Below are 22,278 nucleotides of genomic sequence, written 5' to 3' on the forward strand. Positions count from 1 at the left end.
AACTTGCTCACCAACAAGCTGAAGAGGACAAGAGGCGCAGGAGGAAGGAGAGACTGGCTTCCAGTCATGGTCAACAGCGTCCCACTGAGCCTGAAAACATCTGCCCTCATTGTAACAGAACCCGTGGTTCAAGGATTGGCCTTATTAGCCACCTGATGACCCACAACTCCCATGGAAGATGAATTGGTTCGCTTTGGAGTGTTAACATTCAGGTGTGATCAGCTTCCAGATGGCAATGGCAACCCATTTCTCCTCATATGGATCACCAGCTGCGTACTCCTGGGTTAGTTCAGCCCACAAAAAAGCTTGCCTTCCCCACCCTGGAATCTCTCACCACTGTTGGTCACCCCAGATCTGCAGAATGATGTTTTCCCACTAATCTATGCTGGTTTCCGAAACCTCAAAATAGCACTGCAGTGTGAAGCTGCTCCAAGATCCACTCTTCTACTATCAATTGTTCCTCTTTTTTCCCTTGTCCTCATCTCATCTTTTTTCCCTTGTCCTCCCACACTGAAACTGCTGGTGGAGGAGCTGCTGCCATCACCACATCATCTGCTTGACAGTGTGGTGGACAGAGTCAAAGCCAAATTAATCTGCTTTGAGAGGTGAAATACAGCCCAAGCAGCCTCTACATATTTGCTGTTGCTAGAGTAGCAACATGGAGCACTGTCGAGTCCATGCTGGCACTAGTAAAAAATGGCACTAGTCTACCCAAACAGGAAAAATGGAGCAGAGACAATGAAAATATGGGATCTTAAAAATTTGAACTCACCTAGCTTCTGCTATATATCCCACAATTAACAGCGAAAAAAATCCCTGGATACACACTACTCAGCAGAAAAGAAACAGATCCCAGGATGTCCAACCAAGAATACCATGTGTTTAGTACACAGCCAGCTGATGCCATGCGTACGCACAATAAGAACTGAAAGACAGCAGATGACCTATATGCATGCTATTACTTTGTCTTGGATATTATGAGTTACCTGATGTACATCAAAAAGCTGCACATTAACTCCACAGCACAGACAAGCCCTTATGGGCCTGGACAAATAAACTTTAGTCAATAGTGAGATCCTATTCTCTGATGCCACGTCTTTCAGATGTGGTTGGTGGTCTCTTTCAAACCTTCTCCCTCTATACTTAATCTTTTTCCTCTTTGAATGGCGAGGCAGGAAACATTTTCTTTTTTACACTGTGTAGTGTGCTGTTATACCAAACAATGCATGACCACATGGCAACAATTGCTATTCAGGATTCTGATGAGATCATAAAACATGTGTGTTGTATCATCAGATCATTCAGATGCAATTATATAAAACTAACAGTCATCTTTTGGGTGAAGGAGACTTTCAACATCAGCACTTGCAGGGAGTTCACTTGCACGTCTTTGACAATTTTCTTGGCTAAAATCCAATAAACAATACTGGTGAGCTCAGAAGCCCAAGTCTGAGGCTTCGTATCCAAGACCACATCACAGAAGGAAATATATATTTTTATATTAATATTACTATACATGTCAAATCTCAAGTTTGTTTTTCCCACAACAAGCCCCTCATTACCAGCGGAACACATTAAAGATTGTAGCTTAAAAGGGCACTCAAATGCTTGAAATATTGTAAGACTGGTTTCTTCACAGTAATTTTCCATGTACTCAGCTGTCCATAATGTATTAGAGTAGAAAATTTAAAGATGCTAGCTCAAAAGGAACACATTTTAGATACGTTGCTGCAAGATTTTCTCAATACATGGACAGCACAGCTGCTCCACCATGTATCTGAACCAAAACTATGCTGGTGGATTTAGAAAAATGGAGAGGAAGAGATGGGAGAGAAAGGAGAACAGGAAAAGAGGGAGCAATTAGAGAATGGGAGGACAGAAGGAAGAGGCACTATAAGAAAATTAGATCAGTTGAGTGACTTTGTGGAAATCCTCTGTCTTGCAATGTAGGAGCCTGAGTTAGTGTGTCAATCCTGGTCTTTCATCTCTGAAATATGGGCTAGGAAAGTTGTGGTGACCACGTGTTTATAGATCTCATCTTCCCCAGGTGCACAGGGGCCCAGGGGCCTCCCTGAGCTTTTTCCAGTCAACCTCTAGCCCAAGTGATAGTACCCTGTCTCTCCACCCTCAGGGATGGAGGACCCTGAAGGGGGCCATGACCCCTTTCTTTCCGCTGACCAAAGTCTCCCCCATCATTCAAGAGTGCAGGGAGCACATTAGAACACCAAGAAAAAGCTGCGATCAAGCACGCATAATAAAAATATTTTACATGTTAATCTGTCATACTAACATCCTCTCAAATCAGAAAAAGAGCCAACCAGGGGTTGTGCAAACCCAGTAGCACTGTGACCAGATGTGCAGGGACACAGCACCACTCAGGTTTGGCCCAGCTGCCCCTCTGTCATGATCCAGGGGCAGCCAGGCCAAGCATGAGTGGCATTGTGACCCCTTGTGCCAAGCTAAAACGCCCCAAGTGGAGAGCTGCACCCAGCCCAATGGGACAGGAACCACTGCGATGGGCTCACTCTCCAACAAGCCCCACAAAGCCTCCCTTCAGTCTTAATTTTTTTTGAGAGGGAAAGCACAGTTTCAGATTTTGCCCTCAGCACCCAAACACCTGTGTGCAGCCCTGAACTTAAAAGAAAGAAGTTAAATTCAAGAACAAAATTAACTAACAAATACCAAAACTTGCTTTTATTAAAATTTCTTAATACTTAAGACACTAAGATTTTATTTTTTTTTTAATTCTGTTCCATCATAATCTTTTGGACAATACAAGATATAATAGCTATTACTAATTTCCTTGTCTTGGAATGATCATAAGGGGTACCTAATTTATATACTTTGAAAATGAAATCCACAAAAGATGCATAGTAAGGGCAGTTACAGTACAAGTGGACTGACTTAGATGAACCATGTAAGGGTGAAAGAGTACATTCAGGGCTTGTCTACACTACCAGGTTTTGTTGACAAAACTTATGTCGACACACACAAAATTCAACAAAACAAAAATTACCGAAGGGCATTCACACTTGCTCCCTCTGTTGACAGATCATGTCCACATTGGGGACACCATCATCGGCAGGGTGAGCAATGCACCGTGGGTATGTATCCCACAGTGAAGTGTTGTGGGAAGGAAGGGCTGATCGCTGTGTATCTTGGGATTCTCTCCAATTCTCTCACAGCCCCCTCAGCTGTAGAGAGCAGCATCATGAGCAGCTCTGTGAGCTCCTGGTGCTGAGGAATGGCAAAGCAGCACAGCAGTCTGTCCCCCTCCCCCTGCAGCAGCAGTCTGCCTGCTGCTGTGTTCCTAGAGCAGGGCAGAACAGGAGCATTCCAATGATTTGTTCTTTCTTTGTTCCCCAAACAGAGCAGCACACAGATACTTCCCAGAGCTTTGAAAGGGGAGGGGTGCATGCCAAAACACTGAGCAGAGCAATCAGGGCAGGCAGAGTGGGATACTGGCGGAAGCCAATTCTGTCGACAAAACAATCAGTAGTGTCTACATTGGCTCTTTGTCAACAATAAAGGGAGGGGAAAAGAGAAAAGTCCAGGGGTGGCGAACCTGATCCTGAGAAGGAGACAGAATTTACCAACTGTATATTGCCAAAGAGCCACAGTAATACATCAGCAGCCCCCCATCAACTCTCCCCTAACCCCACTCCCAGCGCCTGCTATCCATCGGCAGCCCTGCTAATCAGCGCCTCCCTCCTCCCTCCCTGCACCTCCCAATCAGCTGTTTCTTAGCGTGCAGGAGGCTGGAGGTGGGAGAAGGGGAGGAATGAGGACATAGCAGGCTCAGGGGATGGGGCAGAGTGGGGGCAGGGCCGGTGGCAGAGCCAGGGGTTGAACAGTGAGCACCCCCTGGCACACTGGAAAGTTTGTGCCTGTAGCTCCAGCCCCGGAGTCGGTGCCTATACAAGGAGCCGCATATTAACTTCTGAAGAGCCGCATGTGGCTCCAGAACCACAGGTTGGCCACCCCTGCAAAAGTCTCTCATAGGGGTGGAAGTTTTTTGTTGCAAAAACTGAGCATTTTTTGCAACAGAAGTCCCATTGTAGTGTGTATGCTCTAGCTGTTTTGTTGCCAAAAGGCAGTTTTTGGTGACAAAACTTGTCAGTGTAGACAAACCCTCAGTCTCCACAGACCATTAAACATTTGATTTCCCTGCTGGGACTGCCAACACTGGTTCCAATAACCAACTGTGAAGTGGACAACTCATTTCATGCAGACCAAAGAGCCAGACATTAACTATTCTGTCACTATTTGTTTTCCTGGTTTAAACTGCAAGTGGTAACAGAGGTAAAAAGCCACAGATCCTATTTTTAATCAATTGACTTTGCCAGTATCATACAGTTAACTATGTCTTCTAAATCTAACTTCAAAGTAGCTAACTTTTTAAATACTATAAATTGGTCAAATCCTTTTTCATATTATTCTCAAACTAAACTAAAATCATGTAGATTGCTAAATGAACAGATTCTGCAAACAGTATGCATGTTTACAATGATCTTCAAAACAAGTATAATATTGTAGCAATTAAAAAATGATATCTAAAAGAACAAAAATCTTTACACAGGAATAATATAAGAATGCAATCAGATGTACATACTGAAACCCTACACAACAAATCATTTAATATAAATCAAATTAAAATTAAAATATATCCACAATGCACAAACACTAAGTTACTCATACCACTGCATTATAAATAACTTGATCAGCAGACGTGACTGAATGACCATTACTGCAAGAACAAATTTAACAAAAATATCTAGAAACCATATGTAAATCTGAGGTCACAGATTATACCCAGTACTTAAACTTGACACAAATTCTCTGAATATTAAAAAACAAGAAAGACAAAAACAGGAAGTTAGCACAGGAAGAACTGCTAGTGTTCTCTCATAGATATATGCCTCAGGTCATGTTAACATATTAAAAGAAATTCACTAAAAAATTAAGTGAACAATTTGAAGTTGTGTTCCAACATCTGTAATAAGGGAAGCAACTGGAGTTCAAATTGTGGCCTTGGGTAACCAACTGTACTGGTATATTTGCTACTAACAAAAAAAATGGATGAAGTTACAACTTCAATTACACTATTGCTGTTTCAAAAATACAGCAACACTTTCCACTTACTGTTGAAAGTATTCAGCAAATGGATACTTTTGCATGCTACATAAATGTCCATCATGATAAAAAATGAAAATCCCAAACAATGCATTTAGAAGACTACTAAGATTCTGAAAATCATTCTATTAAGAGTTCTACTTATTTATATTATTCAGCATGTAAAAGTATGTATATATCCAATAATCAACTCTCTGTGTGCATATATGGGTGTGCATGTGTATTACAGGTAGCAACACCTACAGGTTACCCAACATTTATCACTATAAGATCCCTGTTTTCAATGGTTTGTAACTTTGCCAAAAACTTTAACCATAAGGACTAACATTTCTATGCCAAGTGTCTGCCTCTCACTGAATTTTTGGGGAAATTTCAGCAAAAACAGGTCAGCACTTGCTCAGGTCAAGGTTAGGAACAATTACATTGTTTTGACCACGTTAAATTCTTATAGACATTTTGTAAGGAAGCTCTAGGGCCTCCATGTTTTGGAATAAGGAAATTTGGATGTGTCTGCTGGTCTGTCCAGTGTACATCTGTTTTATTTTATTTCTTCTTTTCAAGTGATTTTGCAGAGAGGAAATATAAATGCACTCTTACCAGGAAGGAGTAGGTATCCCTTTAAGAGAAGTCCTTGCCTGACAGAAATCTTTTTTTCTGAATAAAAAAGCAGAAGTTAGCAGAAGATGCTGATAAAGGATGAACTAAGCATATCTAAGGCCTAGGTGAGGGTTGGGGTCGGGGAAGAATAAGAGGAAGAGAGTTCTAACATACAGTTTGTGCATTATTTTTCCCCACTCTTACCCTGTTGTTTTGTTAAAATAAACAAACTGCAATTTTTTCAGTGAGTGCATGCCTTTTTATGATGAAAGCTCTGGGATTGGATAACCTCGTATCATGAGCTATAATCCTGTCTGAGTGGTTTCAGAGTAGCAGCATGTTAGTCTGTATCCGCAAAAAGAACAGGAGTACTTGTGGCACCTTAGAGACTAACAAATTTATTTGAGTATAAGCTTTCGTGGGCTACAGTCCACTTCATCGGACGCATGTAGTGGAAAATACAGTAGGAAGATATAGATATAGATATACACACAGAGAGAACATGAAACAAAGGGTGTTACCAAACACACTATAAGGAGAGTGATCAGTTAAGGTGAGCTATTATCAGCAGGAGAGAAAAAGAACTGTTTGTAGTGGTAATGAAAATGGCCCATTTCCAGCAATTGACAAGGAGATGTGAGGAACTGTGTGGGGGGGGGGGGGAATAAGCATGGGGAAATAGTTTTACTTTGTGTAATGGACCATCCACTCCCAGCCTTTATTCAAGCCTAATTTGATGGTGTCCATTTTGCAAATTAATTCCAATTTAGCAGTCTCTCATTGGAGTCTTTTTTTGAAGTTTTTTTGTTGTAATATTGCAACTTGTAGGTCTGTAATTGAGTGGTCAGGGAGATTGAAGTGTTCTCCAACTGGTTTTTGAATGCTATAATTCTTGATGTCCGATTTGTGTCTATTTATTCTTTTACGTAGAGACTGTCCAGTTTGGCCAATGTACATGGCAGAGGGGCATTGCCGGCACACGATGACATATATAACATTGGTAGATGTGCAGGTGAACGAGCCCCTGATGGAGTGGCTGATGTGATTAGGTCCTATGATGGTATCCCCTGAATGGATATGTGGACAGAGTTGGCAACAAGCTTTGTTGCAAGGATAGGTTCCTGGGTTACTGTTTTTGTTGTGTGGATGCTGGTGAGTATTTGCTTCAGGTTTGGGGGCTGTCTGTAAGCAAGGACTGGCCTGTCTCCCAAGATCTGTGAGAGTAATGGATCGTCCTTCAGGATAGGTTGTAGATCCTTGATGATGCGCTGGAGAGGTTTTAGTTGCGAGCTGAAGGTGATGGCTAGTGATGTTCTGTTACTTTCTTTGTTGGGCCTGTCCTACAGTAGGTGACTTCTGGGTACTCTTCTGGCTCTGTCAATCTGTTTCTTCACTTCGGCAGGTGGGTATTGTAGTTGTAAGAATGCTTGATAGAGATCTTGTAGGTGTTTGTCTCTGTCTGAGGGGTTGAAGCAAATGTGATTGTATAGTAGAGCTTGACTGTAGACAATGGATCAAGTGGTGTGGTCTGGATGAAAGCTGGAGGCATGTAGGTAAGTACAGCAGTCAGTAGGTTTCTGGTATAGGGTGATGTTTATGTGGCCATCTTTTATTAGTACTATAGTGTCCAGGAAGTGGATCTCTTGTGTGGACTGGTCCAGGCTGAGATTGATGGTGGGGTGGAAATTGTTGAAATCATGATGGAATTCCTCAAGGGCTTCTTTTCCATGGGTCCAGATGATGAAGATGTCATCAATGTAGCACAAGTAGAGTAGAGGAAGCGTTGTTCTAAGTCAGCCATAAAAAAGTTGGCATACTGTGGGACCATGCAGGTACCCATAGCAGTGCTGCTGATTTGAAGGTACACATTGTCCCCAAATGTGAAATAGTTATGGGTGAGGACAAACTTACAAAGTTCAGCCACCAGGTTTGCCGTGACATTATCGGTGATACTGTTCCTGATGGCTTGCAGAGAATGTGGCATGTTGGAATGCTGGTGTAGAGGGCTTCTACATGCATAGTGACTAGGATGGTGTTTTCAGGAAGATCACTAATGGAATGCAGTTTCCTCAGGATGTCAGTGGTGTCTTGAAGATAGCTAGGAGTGCTGGTAGCGTACGGTCTGAGGAGAGAGTCTACATAGCCAGACAATCCTGCTGTCAGGGTGCCAATGCCTGAGATGATGGGGTGTCCAGGATTTCCAGGCTTATGGATCTTGGGCAGCAGATAGAATACCCTTGCTAGAGGTTCCAAGGCTGTGTTTGTGCGGATTTGCTTGTGTGCTTTTTCAGGGAGTTTCTTGAGTAGATGGTGTAGTTTCTTTTGGTAACCCTCAGTGGGATCAGAGGGTAATGGCTTATAGAATGTGGTGTTGGCGTCTGAGTCGTTATAATCATCACCACAGCAACCAATAATGATGTCAAAAGATTAGGATTTCAAGTGAGGAACAAGTGGCAAAGGAAGCAGAACAAAACTGGGAATAAAAGCTCCTGTTTTCATGCAAAAAGAGTAAGTAGATTGGGAAAGGGAAATACAGACTATATAGGAAAATAACTATGTAGTGAGATAAGATGAGTTCAATCAAGTTGTGCGCTAGTTGTAGTTGTTCTGTGTGTCAACCCATATTAGAATCTAGCTTAAATGGTAGTGTGTGGTTTTGGTTTACCACATCTCCATATTAGTGCCAATTTAAGAGGCGTTATCCCAGCAAAAAGTCATATATATTCTGTTTCTATCAAAGGAAGCCAAATGAGGAAATAAATAAAAAATTCTATACTCTTTACACATACACATATTTTAAGGAAACTAATACACTTGGCTTGAAACATTTCGCCAACACTTATTAGCCTGTTTTAAGCCTTGTTGCCCATCTTACACACAATGTAAGAAAAATGTGTTTGTTTTATAAATTAGTTATCTAGCATGATTTGAAACACCCCATTAGCATCTAGTGTTATGGCTGTTGTAATCTGGAGTGTGAGTCTATGTTATGACAGGAACAGAGAACACAATCTTAAAGGTGTTAAACTGTGTCTACATCAGGTGTTAATGGGAGAACTTCAAATCATGTTCACTAATTAATAAAAAAGCACCTCCCTTCATCATTTAGATTAGGGGTCTCAAACTCCCAGCCAGTGGGCCATCTGTGGCTCGCGAGCCTCCCCCATTTGGCCCGTGGGGCTCCAGCAGTTTTGGGGCCGGGTCTCTCCCTTGAACCCAACAGCCACCAGGCGCTCCCCCATCACTCCAGTGGCTGCCAGCCCCTCCCTGCCAGCCTAAGGGTGGGACGGGATGGGGCTGTGCCTCCATGCTCTGCCCCTGCCCTGAGCGCCCCTGAGACCAATGGAACGTTGCGGGGGCACTGCCTGGGGGCAGAAGTACGTGGAGGCCCCCCGGCCCTCCCCAACTTGGAGCCCCAGGTAAGGGCCACACCGCCGACCTCCTCCCAGAGTCTGCACACACACCCCACATACTCTCTCCTGCCCCCAAACTCCCTCCCAGAGCCTGAACTCCCTCCCCACATACCCCCTCCTGCCCCAAACTCCCTCCCAGAGCCTGCACCCCCTTCCCCTTCCCAAACTCCCTCCCAGAGCCTGCACCCTGGACCCCTTACCCCACCCAAAGTCCCTCCCAAGAGCCCAACCTCTCACTCCTTCTTCACCCAAACTCCCTCTCAGAGCCTGCACCCCAATCCCCTACCCTAGACCTCTTCCCCCACCCAAACTCCATCCCAGAGCCTTAGGCCGGTGGGGGGCGGAGTTTTTTGGGGGTGGGTTCTGGGCGACATGAGTGACATTGGCCTGCTGGAGGATTGGAGGACTGGCAATGGCCCTAAGGCAAACTGAGTTTGAGACTCTTGATTTAGATAGTAAAGAAGTCAGTGGGAGTAGAGTTAAGGCTGTTTGGTTCCCCCTAAATTGTGCATTTCCATACTATTTAATGTTTGTTTTAAGTTATAACTTTACTGTTAAATTTCCAGGCTAAGTATGTGGCTTGAGAAAACTATTACTTAGAGAGAAAGAAAACATTATGAAAATAAAAGCTAAATATAACCATAACTCCTTAATGTTTTCTGTCCTGGAATTATTGTCTCGAAATAGAATTGCTGTTTCTTTGCCAATCTCATTTAAAGTAATGTTACCCTTCTTGGAAACTAATCTAATTTAAAAACAACATTATTCTTCCTTACCAATATCATTTAAAATAGATCTTTTAATATATTTCTAAATAGTACTACCCACCTCACCCCACAAATGCCAGCCCCAGCCAACAGGTAGTGGAGAATAGAGTGATCTTTAATACAGGGTTTTTAAATAAAATTGATAATAACTTCACATTATTTTAAAATACTTCAAGAACCACTTGTATCCGTACCACTTTATTTATTTGCAAATAAACTTTATATTGCTAATCCATGCAAGGATAAAATATGACATCATCTGAGTTGATGAACACTATCCAGAAGTCTGTATTAAAAATGATAGTTCCACTTACTTTAAAAATAGAAGCATGATTTTAGCTTTTCTAGTACTTGAGGTAGAAAAGCAACTTAGACATTGAGAATTTGGATTAAGATCCCCCTCAAACTTTTACAGTGCAAGCAGACTGCTGATATGAATGTGTACTCAGATGAAAGAAAAGTTTGGAAATGAAAAAGATACTGTTTAGAGTATCTTATTTTATATTTTAGACCAAGAAACAAATGAGGGGAATGAAAACATGAAAATTAGTATACTTGGGTAGAAAATGGTAATACACATCTACCTCGATATAACGCTGTCCTCGGGACCCAAAAAATCATATCGTGTTATAGGTGAAACCGCGTTGTAACAAACTTGCTTTGGCCCACCAGAGTGCACAGTCCCCCCGCCCCCCCAAGCACTGCTTTACCGCGTTATATCCGAATTTGTGTTATATTGGGTCGCGTTATATAGGGGTAGAGGTGTATTGTTTAAATTGTTCTTTCATCTGCTGTATAGTACAGTTCAACCTTTTCTGATAGATATCACTTAGGACTCAGTTTCAAAACTGACCTATAAAATATTAAAATTGGACACTACTTAGATGAATAAGGAGATCTAACCTTGAGAACTAGTATAAGAACAGAGCATCTCATGTTCAAAGTTGGCCTGTAAAAAGTTATTGTCATGAGAAGTGTGTGTAATGGAGTGGTTTGTTTCAAAGCAATTGCTGACTAGCTGTAGTTTAGTGGGAGCAGGATTCAGGAGCTTTAAAATTTGTCCCAACTTTCATGGTCAGTTTAGCCTGTGTCTTTCGCTTAGACAGAGGTCTACTCAGCTTGGGACTAAAACTGGCCTTGGAGCCTGGATAGGAAAAGGGCTTCCCAGAACATAAAGTTTGTTCTAGCCCTGAAAGACTGCTCAGCCTGGGGCTTTGGTTTAGGAAGAGGTTGACTCCACTTATTTGATATATTCCAGTCTATCAGCACCGAAGAGTAGAAGTCTTCCTTTGGACTAGACCAAATAAAATTCACTTGAGCAATAATTTAAAACTTTCTTCAAAAAACGAAATTTAAATGAAAGGTTACAAATTTTCATTGTCCTGCCTACATTACATAAATTGATCCATTTTTTTCTCAAATAGTCATCAGACCTACATGCCAAGCTGTCAGAGAAAGGCGGAGGAGAGAATAGTGTTACATCTACAATGTGGTTAGACTTCTGAGAACATCTCATTTTCTGAAATATTATTCACGTAGTGACCAAAGTGTGCTGTGTATCAGGTCTTAAATCATCTGTATGAAATATCACTTCTTTCAATTATGAAAAATCCTCAAAAGATCTACACACAATATACTTCAGAAGACCCCAGAAAGGATTCATAAGTTATACACTACACTGCATTCAACTTTACATTTTATGTTTGCTTAAAAAGGGTTTTCTTGCATTTCCCATGCAACAGTTAGATGCTTTCTTATGTTCTTAAAAATCAGACAAAAATCTATTCAGCAAAATTATGAATGACTAGGGTTGTACTGTGTCTTGCAATCATGTCTCTATAGTAAAATTTACATATATTACCTTTGATTCAAAGTTTCACTGTCAAGGAATTCTGTGCTGTATCATTCCCCAAATCATGGCAAAGAAGCCAGGAAATCCATGCGGTTGACTTTACAGATTTTCCAAGAAACTGACACTTTGTGCAGAATATTTTTTGGAGGGAGATGGGAGCTTCCCTACATCCACCCCAAATTCTGCGTAGATTCCAGAGAGTCAGTCTTATGGAGGAGTTACAGGACCAACTGAACATAACTTGCTATAAAATGTAGTATTTGCTCTCTATTTTAAATGTGCCCTTCTAGAATACAGATAAGAGGCATAAAGCGATTAATCACATTTTAGAACATGAGAAGCAAGGCCACTGTGTTCTTGTTTACAGTATTTGCTTTTTTTCCCCCAAAGTAGTTATTAAATTACATAAATACAGCCTAATGCTAAGTAGCCCATATAAAGAATCTAGTGCAGTTTTATGATTATCATCCACGGAATACCTGTTCAAAAAGATCTTTTAAAAATATTAATGTACAAAACCAGAGGGACTGGAGAAGTTCATCACCCAACTGTCCAGCCATTACCATCCACTAAAAGATTTATATGGACACAGTCAACTTGAAATCTAGTAAATTAAAAAAAAAAATTAATTAAAAGCAGCTTAAAGTTCTATGGCTGCTGAACCTCCCAGTCCTCCTGTGGTTTCAAAATTACATTTTCTTATTTTTAAAAAGTGTGTATTTCCCCCTCCAGTGAAAGATTCATGTGAACAGGGGAAAGACTGAAGACGACTATATACAACGTGCTACAAAATGCACAAAGTACATAGTCTGAAAAACCTTTTTTTTTATTATTTTGGTTAATTTACTGTAAGCCGAGGTGTTATAATAATAGATAAATTTCAGTGTTATTTTTAAGATGACAGCCCCATAAAAACAGAAACAGAAATAAACTTTTTACATGGTACGTTTTATCAATACTGTATTACAACCTTCTAAGAAAGCTGTCTACCTAGTCTTTCATTCATCTATTACTACTACTGTTATTTAACATTTATACTATGATACTATCTAGACACCTCAACTTGGTTGGGACTCCACTATGATAGGCAATGAAGGAAACATATTACACAACAGTTCCTGCCTGAAAGAACTTACAATTTAGTAGGCTTTGGAGAGTCTCCCCTGTAGCCCTATAAAGTCAATTGGCCTCTTCTTACTGACATCAATGGGCTTTGGATCAGACCTCAATACCCAAGGTATCAACAGTGAAGCTACTGTAATTTTATTCTTGTTTGTGATAACCAACTACTTTAAAACATTTAGCTTCTTATGATGACAAGATAATTAAAATACACTGGGCATAATCTTCAAAAAATTGGATGGATGCTTTTTTGAAAAATATGATTTATGTTAGCAACTTGCCTACAAACCAAGATTACCTAGAAATGTAATATATTGTAATTGTTTTCCAAACGTTGCACAGTAGTGACAAAGCCATCATTTTACTTTTGTCTTTTTACTATTTTGTTCGCAGTAATTAAGTAGAAATTATTCTATCTACTTCCAGAGTCTTAGTTCTTTTGTCTTGAAAGAACATGTTCAAAAATATTCTGCTCCATCACCAGCAGCAGAAGTTATGATACAATTGACTGCATTCTCCACAACTGCACAGTCAATGCCATTTGAAGTAATTATATGGTGCACACTAGATAAAGCTCCTGTAATGGCATGAAATTTAACTCAAGATTAACAGAAATGTGTGTGTGTGTAGAGATACGAAGGAAAAGGAAAACTGTGTAAAAGAAATAACATTCTTCTAGTTTTAATCTTAGGAGTATTTAGACACAAGTAAAAGGAAATTCATTTTATTAAATATATATATTTTAATTTTACAGTGTCTTGACTGCTGTAAGCAAATTTGACAGTCTCATTTAAAACAGTTTATTCACATCACTGTATACAATGTGGCAGCTCCATTAAAGTTAATAGAGGAATAAATATTCAGAGTATAAAATAAAGATTTTAGTAACCATTGACTTCTGCCTCTTATTGGTAATAGAACAGAAATGTAAAATACTATGTCCAATTCACCAAAATTTGAGTGCTGAAATAAAACAGATATCCAACTTTAAACAGTATAATAATAATTTCACTCTACATATAACTCCAAAGTTCTTCCATCTTGAAACAAGACCTGTCAGACCAGAAAAACCTGAATGAATGTTGACAAAGAAGAATTAAATGATTAACAGTGAAAAGGAACTAATTTATGATAGCTAATTATATTCCACTTTTAACTAGGAAAACTAAGGATTCTGTTCTACATGAATATCTTATTTCTATTGTACAAAAAAAGTCTCAGAATAAATTATAACGAAGGTAAATATGCTATTACAGGATCTTCATGCAAATTTATATTACTTCTACTAAGCAGTCTTCTATTATAATAGCACTTATAATAGCTTCTTCAGATCAACATATTTCTAGGAAAAGATTTCTGACAACTCACAATTTTGTAATGCTAATTTACTTACTGTACTGTGATATTAGTGTTGTTTGAATTCTCAGGGCATGACGTCAACACACAGTTCTGTCTGTGCACGTGCACTGCTTTACTAAAACATAACAACCTCTATATTAAGTTTTGTGCTCTGCTAATATATTATTGTTTTTTCTCTCATGAGTATGACGTTTTGGCTACAGATAAAGTAAAGTGGTGCCAAAACAACTTAAGTGACATTCAGCAGTGTAAACTATCACATCATTTATGAAATACAATACATTGGATCGGTCACAAGCATGTATGGAGATGATGAAACAGATGGAAGCTGGGAAATTATAATGCAGAATATTCAATATCTAAGAGCCAATTTCTCTTTTGACTGAACATACATAAGATATATTAAAGTAATAAACAGTGTCTCCTTTTACTGACCAATATGGTAAGCAATTCAAGTTCTTCTTGCACTCAGCTGTAAATGCTACAAACATGCATATACCCATTCACCACGAGGGGTGGCCTGCTATCCCATTTCTTATTTAAATCTAACCACGATGAAGCAGACTAAATTAAACGCAGCACCATTTGGCAGACATGGCAGAGGACATTTGTTTTCTTGAAAAAGTGCCCAGCACCCAACACAGAGTAGTACACCGATGGGATTCTCTCTGATGGCCCTGCCCTTTGCCAACAGAAGTGCTTCGCTCTCTTCATCCTGAAACCCCCTTCCCAACAGCTGACATTTATCCTTAGAAAGCACAGCAAATGACAGCAGGAATAGTTATATAAGTGAACACGTTATTACCTGGGCATTGCTCTAACGCGCTTACCACGTAAAGCACGGACGTCTAAATGCCAACCTGCTGCCTAACCCAGGGGCAGCCTGGGGCCAGCAAGGGCCCTTCTCGCTCAGGCACAGAAACCTGCGTCCCGCCCGTTATCTGCTCCCCTGACCGCGGCGCTCGCTGGAAGGGCCCTTGCTTTCCCCACACCGGGGGCCCGACCGAGAAGGTGGAGGGGGCTGCAGGTGCGCTCTCCCGGGCAGGGAGCTGAGGGGCTGCCCCCGAGGAGCGCTAGCACTAGGGAGCCCAGCGGGAAGCGGGTGGCGCAGTCGCGCCATCGCCTGAGGGACAAGCCGAGATGCGCTTCCAGAGCGAAGAGAGGGAGGATTCGCCTGCCCCCCTCCCGCGACCAAGCGGCCCCTCGTACCTGAGTGATCGGGCCCGGCGGCGTCCCCCGCCGCAGCCAGCCAGGGACTGGGGGCACCACGGGCTCACGCTGCTAGCTCCTGATGCCTTCACAAAACAACAAACAACCAGCAGCAGGGGAAGCGGCGCCTGCGCATCGCAGCGGCGCCCGAGCACCCTGGCAAGTGTAGTCCGCTCCCCGCTCGCTCACTGCTGGCCGAGCCCGAGGGGAACTACTGATCCCAGGCAGCAGCGGGGCGGGGGCGCAGAGGTCAAAGGCCAACAAGGCTTGTCAACAAAGGAACCGTCAGCGGCTCCGTGAGGGGCTGGTGCTATGGCAACGTCGCACGCCCCCGACGCCTGAGCGCTGCAGAGTTGGGGCCACGATCTAGAGCCGGCTGCGGGGCCTTGGACAGCAGCAGCGGCGGTGGCCAGGCTGAGGCGGACGGCGGTAAGCAGCGGCAGAGCGCGCGCCGGCCCGGCCTGTCGTGGTGGGTAGTTGGCGCCTGTTCGTCACAGAGCTTGAGAGGTGAGGTGAGGCCGCGGCCCCGCTGCCGGCGCTGTAAGCGATTGTCCAGCCGGGCCCGGCCCAGCTCGGCTCGGCTCAGCGCCGGAGCCAGCGGCACAGGCCCCATTTCTCAGCTGTAGGAGGCGGGAGAGGGTAAAGTCCGTGTCGTGACAGCTGGGTTCCTGGCTGTTTCGCCAAGTCCCGGCTGTGCAGCTCCCGGGAAGCATTTTAAAGATGGGGAAAAAGGGCTACAAATATCCCTGTTATGTAACAGGCATTTACAGAATCGGCTCAGGAGACGAGACATTCCCATGCACTTACTTTTAATGCCGGACAGTGGGCACGGATATTTAACAGCCAGTGCAGCTCGGGGAACTTGACAGTGCACGTGGCTGTGTAAACTACAGACTTCATGCCAGCTTATCGGCTCATCTGAAAGGAATGCAACAAGGAAAGATTAGTGATAAGTAAACTGGATATTTAAAGTGTTGCCAGTTTTAATCTACCATTGTATTAGCAGCAGAGGTAAATAAATGGTTTGTTTACAATTTTTAAAAACTGACAATATCCCACTTGCACCTAAAGTTGAATCTAAACCAATCAATGTATATGTTAGAGAGACAAGGTGAGGCAATAACTTATTAGACCAGCTTCTGTTGGTAAAATACAAGCTTTTGAGCTTACACAGAGCTTTTCTTCAGGTCAGCTGAACCTCTAAAGGTCACCAGGCTGGAATGACTTATTTCATCAAAATGAATTAATACAATTCTGGATCAGTTCTTATACCACACACATCACCATAGTATCAGAGCACCCGCCAGTCATGCATTAAACCACATGACTAACATCTGCCATACATGTTCTCTCATCCTCTCCCTAGGGGGAGAAGTGTAAAGTATAGTGTCTTGTTTTAGTGAGGCTTTTTTTGTGGATAGTAGGCAGGAGTTAATATGCAAGTTACATATTTGTTAGAAAAGGCAAATCAAAGAAAATACCAAACCTTTCAAAACTTGAGAAATTTATCAGGGTGCAAACCCCACCTTGTCTAGTTATACTTAGTTTCACTGGTATTGAGCCCTATGCCTACGGCTGACCATTGACTGCTGAATCATAAAATCATAGGACTGGAAAGGACCTTGAGAGGTCATCTAGTCCAGTTCCCTGGACTCATGACAGGACTAAGTATTATCTAGATCATTCCTGACAGGTGTTTGTCTAATCTGCTCTTAAAAATCTCCAATGATGGAGGTTCCACAACCTCCCTAGGCAATTTATTCCAGTGATTAACCACCCTGACAGTTGCGAAGTTTTTCCTAATGTCCAACCTAAACTGACCTTGCTGCTATTTAAGCCCATTGCTTGTCCTATCCTCAGAGAGTAAGAAAAACATTTTTCTCCCTCCTCCTTGTAACAACCTTTTATGTACTTGAAAACTGTTATTCCCCCCCCCCCAGTCTTCTCTTTTCCAGACTAAACAAACCCAATTTTTTCAATCTACCCTCCTAGATCATTTTTTCTAGACCTTTAATCATTTATGTTGCTCTTCTCTGGACTCTCTCCTATTTGTCCACATCCTTCCTGAAATGTGGTGTCAAAAACTGGACATAGTACTCCAGTTGGGACCTAATTAGCGCAGAGTAGAGCAGAAGAATTACTTCTTAAGCATTGGAATAAACTGCCACACTTGAAAACATGAGGGAACTTTCACCTTTGACAGCCACGTGAGATCTTTGTTAGAATAGCTCATCCAAGGACTGCCACTTCTAGCAGTTGTCTAGTCCTGAATTATAGAATCAGAATAGTATTAGACAAAGGGATAAGACAAAAGGCAGTGGTTTTCAAACTTTGGATCGTGACCCAGAATGCATGGCACTGGGTCGCCTTGCTCAGCTCCCAGGGACTCTGGCGGTCAGCCAGTAAGAACTAGTAGTCCCTACCTGTTCTGACACCAGACTGCATCCCAGAAGCGGCCTGCAGCAGATCCAGCTCCCAGACGGGGGGCCATGGGGCTCTGCACGCTGCCCCTGCCTCGAGCACTGGCTCTGCACTCCCATTGGCCAGGAGCCAGGCAATGGGAGCTGAGGGAGAGGGGGGAGGAATGTCTGCGGGCAAGAGCCGCGCGGAGCCTCTTGCGCACCTCTGCCTAGGAGCTGGATCTGCTGCTGGCCACTTCCGGGACGCAGCGCGGTTCCTGATACCAGGACAGGCAGGAAGCCTGCTGCTGCACCACTGACCAGGAGCCACCAGAGGTAAGCCCGCACCCCAATCCCATGCCCGAAACCCAGCCCCCCCAAACCTGGAGCCCCCTCGTGTACCCCAAATCCCTCATCCCTGGCTCCACCCCAGAGCCTGCACTCCCAACCCAGAGCCCTGACCCCCCTCCCGCAGCCCAACCTCCTGCCCCAGTCCAGAGTCCCCTCCCACAGCATGAACCCCTCATTCCCAGCCCCACCCCTCAGCCCTCACCCCTGCACCCCAACCCTCTTCCTCAGCCCCCTCCCACACCCAAAACTCTGAGCACCAGCTCCGTTGTGTTGCAGGCATCAACAATTTTCTCTAACTGGATTGTCAGAAAAAAAGTTTGAAAACCACTGGTCTATGGAACCTGAACTCAACCTTCTGTCTCAAGGGAAAAGATTTCTTCCAAATGTTCCATAGTGATATCTACAATGTTGTTTTTTTTCTTTTTGAGACAGTAAAGAACACTAATGCTACATATATTTAAACTTTAGTGAATTCTATAATTCAAGCAAATGGCTGGCTGGGACAATAGCCACGATGTCACAGCTGATAATCATTAGTTAGTAATGAACCATTACTGATTATTTAATGCTATGGAGTACTCTTTACTATGGAATGGAGCCTTCGCAAATAAACTTATGTCCACGGATATGAGAAAAGTATGGTATTTTAAATATTCCAGGATTATCAAGTCTCTGCAATTTTCCACACATTCTAAAATTTCATTTGAAAAAAAATTCTGTCCTCTCTCCAATATAGTAGGCCCTCCACAATATAAGCCATAAATGCTGCTCTTCTAAACTGACAGAAAACTAGAAATAGTAGAAACAAAAATGTGAATTAGCCCTTCCTTCACTTCAGTGCCTACAGAGGATTGTATCAGCAAGTTACTAGACTACTTCAAAATTACACTTATTTGGAATCAAGCCATTTAAAAATAAATGTAAAACTTTAGGACTAAGTTTAGAATTATGCAAAATACCCCGCTTCTCCCACAAATATAAGCATCATTAAAGTATGCTTGTTTAGTCCCGTCGTTGTGCAAATTAATCTTTCTGAATTATTATAATTAAGCTGCAACATAATGCTAACACTTACAGCATTATTCCTCCGACCCACAAATCTAACTCACTGAGAAGATGTTATAGATTTGAGTGAAAGAATGAATCTGAATCTAAACATGGGTTTCGCATGCTACATAACCCTCTTTTCACTGTGCTACTTTTTGCTGGAGCTTGCCTACTTACCATCTTTAAAATAACACACCAGTAAAGTAACTGGATCCACGTAAATAACTGAATAATACGTAAGTGACCTGTACAGTGCACTGCAGAAGCATACAACAAAACTTCGTGAAAGTTGGGAAAAATTCCTTCAAGTTTCATGGCTTAATTTCCCTGCAGCTTTCTCCTTCAGGAAACACATTACTTTCCATACACAAGTAATTAAACTAATAATATACTTATGTACTGATCAGATTCCTAATATCTGATTGTTTAATAAAAACAATGATTTAATATGAATCTAACTGAAATATTATTTTCCCTGTTATTTATAAAGAGAACTAACTCATTAAAATTATCTCTTAATTAGGAAAAGAAAATGACTTCTGCTGAGATGCTACCAACGAGTACCAACAATGAGAAAATCAAATCTGTTCAACTGCCTTCCTGTGCAAATCCTGGCAATCCTGTGTTTTCCTGTATGTTGGACCCAAAGACACTCACCACCAATAATTTCTTGACAAACCCTCAGCTTTTACTGTTTAAAACAACTTCGAGTGAATATGGTGCTATACCACCTACGTCTCAAATGGTACCATGTACCTACCATCCAAAGGATGAAACATTTACAAAACATTTGTTAACTTGTGGTTTGACTCAACATAATTATATAAACACTGCCATTGACAGAAGTAGGGTATATGACTACCCAAATATGCAGCATACTCTGTAAAATTGTACTATCTTACTTTTCTGATGTATTTACTGAAAGAACTAGTCATTTTACCTTTGGGGAAATAAAACGCAGGCTTGTTATTTTTGTTGTCCATTTTGGGAGTAAAGCGTCAATATATATTACAATAAAACACTTTTTTATTACAAGGATCAAACAGTGAATAATTGTTAATATTTTAAGTGAGTATTTGTTAATACATTTCTGTGCATCAACCCATACAGAAATAAAGAATATCTCTTGAAATGAATGTGTTAAACACAACACTTATTGTACATTAAAGAGCTAAGTGCAACAGAAATTCACCCAAGAGGATAGATCTTTGAGGTTAATGTTCAAAACAAGTGTCAGAACGCGTGTTACAAGGCCAGACTATTTTTTTTAAACTGATCAGATCCTGCACATATTTCCACCACCTGCAACCGCAAGGAAGCCAAGAGGGTAAGTTGAGTGCAGAATTTGTCTTAAATATAACTTTGATGTGAGCAGGTTGTCCTTTAACAGGTTTGTACTCTGCTTCAGTCTTAGTGTTTGTACTGTGCAACTTACGCAGAGACAAATTCTGCAACTCCTTCCACAATTGAGGAAAGTCAAAACCTTAAAGCTGTTCCCAATGTTTTTTGCATAAAGGGGAGGTGGGACGGTACAGTTCTGGATGGAGAAGAGGTTCAGCAGTAAACTTTCTGCACAAAAGCTGGGGGAAAGTATTTTGCATAGGTCAGGATAACAGCCAGCGGATCTGATAAATGCACTGATCGATTGGAACACAAGACAAGTCTGAGGGAGGTGATGCAACAGTTTGCAGCCGACCAACTGGCTGTAATGTAGTGTCCTATGCACACTGTCTCTGAGTTGCTGAAGGGGGGATGCCATCTATCCTTAATATCAACGTAGTTTCCCCCATGTACAGCCCTTTAATTTGAGGTTTGCATGTGAGAAAAATGTTTTAATCTATAGGTACTGTTACAATATGTACCTTAAAATACTAATTTAAACTGAAGGGTACACAAATATGAAAACAAAAGTAACTGACCTTCTATATTTAAACATGGATGGACCATATTTTAGCAGTGGGTAAATGGGAATTCACTCATAAAAATCTTTGTTAGGTACACAAGTTTGCTTGATAAATAAGGGGTTTGAAGGCACAAATATAGAGATTGGGTTGAGGGCTGCTAAAAGTTGGGTTGGGAATTTCATGCAAGTATGGTTCATTTTGTCCTCATGTAAAATATAGTCTGAAGAAAAGATTAAATATAAATCACATGCTCTGGAATAAAACATTCACTGTATGGAACAGACAGCTCAGAGAAAAAATGCACAAAATAAATGAAAACTTTAGGCAGATAATGCCTTGTGAACATCAGTAACCACGTCTTTAGGTCCCAAAGAAGTGGCATTCAGAATACGTGAGAAACGAAAAGTTAAATTTAAGCAAAAATGGGTGAATGCTAATCACAGCCCTGCATTACGGATAACAAACAGAGGGAGAACTGGGAGGCATTATGCAGAGCTGCTTCACCATGCTTAAAGAGGGCATAATATAATGTCTACTACTGGTTCTAAGGAGTGACAGGGCCCTCTTGCATAAAATTCCCAGAGTGTCAGAAATTCCCAAATTGTCAAATCAGGAACAAATAAGTAACCTAAGAAAGAAATTCAGAATGAGATCAAGTAATGCATCATAGCTGTTTGCCATCAATGCCAAGCATACTCAGAAATAACAGTCAAAAGTTTAAAATAAGTATAACAGATCCCAGACCACATTAACAAACCCAGTGGGATCCAATTTTTTCAGCCTAAGGGCCAAGCTTTAGTTCAGAAAAGATTCTCTGCCCTGTTCCACCCCATTTAAGCAATGCAGATGGCATAAAGGGAGCAGAAACCATTCACATATCCTTTAGGGATTCTCCGGGCATGGGAGAGTCCCAATGGGGCACAGAACAAGTGTAACCTGCTTCAGTGCTTCCCTCGCTGCAGCATGGAAGCATGTTGGGGTGGAAAGGAGCATGTCAGGCGCAGGGAGAAAGTGGCTTGAGCACAATATGCTCTCGCTATATCCAGCTGGGATGTAGTCTTTAGGGACCATAACCAGTTGGCACAAATTAAGGCAATCTCCAGGCTGCTCTAACCTGCTCTGGGG

General features: G+C 41.8%; 2 protein-coding genes across 4 annotated transcripts in view; one reads left to right on the forward strand and one right to left on the reverse strand.

The window, feature by feature from the left end:
• Window positions 1-15,554, reverse strand: part of CCPG1 (cell cycle progression 1) — a 60,190-nt gene extending 44,636 nt beyond the window's left edge. Inside the window, exon 1 of the mRNA XM_030576726.1 lies at window positions 15,453-15,554. The gene's annotated coding sequence lies outside the window, so the exon portion shown is untranslated. The remainder of the gene's footprint in view (window positions 1-15,452) is intronic.
• Window positions 15,555-15,693: 139 nt separating this feature from the next.
• C10H15orf65 (chromosome 10 C15orf65 homolog) lies at window positions 15,694-20,385 on the forward strand. 3 transcript variants are annotated; one of them, XM_030576748.1, is made up of 2 exons: window positions 15,694-15,921; window positions 19,773-20,385. In XM_030576748.1, the coding sequence occupies exon 2, from the start codon at window positions 19,782-19,784 to the stop codon at window positions 20,133-20,135; it is 354 nt and encodes a 117-aa protein (XP_030432608.1). In that variant the 5' UTR covers window positions 15,694-15,921; window positions 19,773-19,781; the 3' UTR covers window positions 20,136-20,385. The 3 variants fall into 3 exon arrangements, with proteins under 3 accessions (XP_030432608.1, XP_030432607.1, XP_030432606.1); XM_030576747.1 differs by having other exon boundaries at window positions 15,695-15,881; XM_030576746.1 differs by having other exon boundaries at window positions 15,871-15,959.
• The last annotated feature ends 1,893 nt before the right edge of the window (window positions 20,386-22,278 follow it).

Source organism: Gopherus evgoodei, chromosome 10, assembly GCF_007399415.2.
Source record: "Gopherus evgoodei ecotype Sinaloan lineage chromosome 10, rGopEvg1_v1.p, whole genome shotgun sequence".
NCBI lineage: Eukaryota > Metazoa > Chordata > Testudines > Testudinidae > Gopherus > Gopherus evgoodei.

Excerpts from the sequence above, each read along its gene's own strand:
- C10H15orf65 (XM_030576748.1), top strand. The coding sequence starts at position 19,782 with ATGACTTCTGCTGAGATGCTACCAACGAGTACCAACAATGAGAAAATC.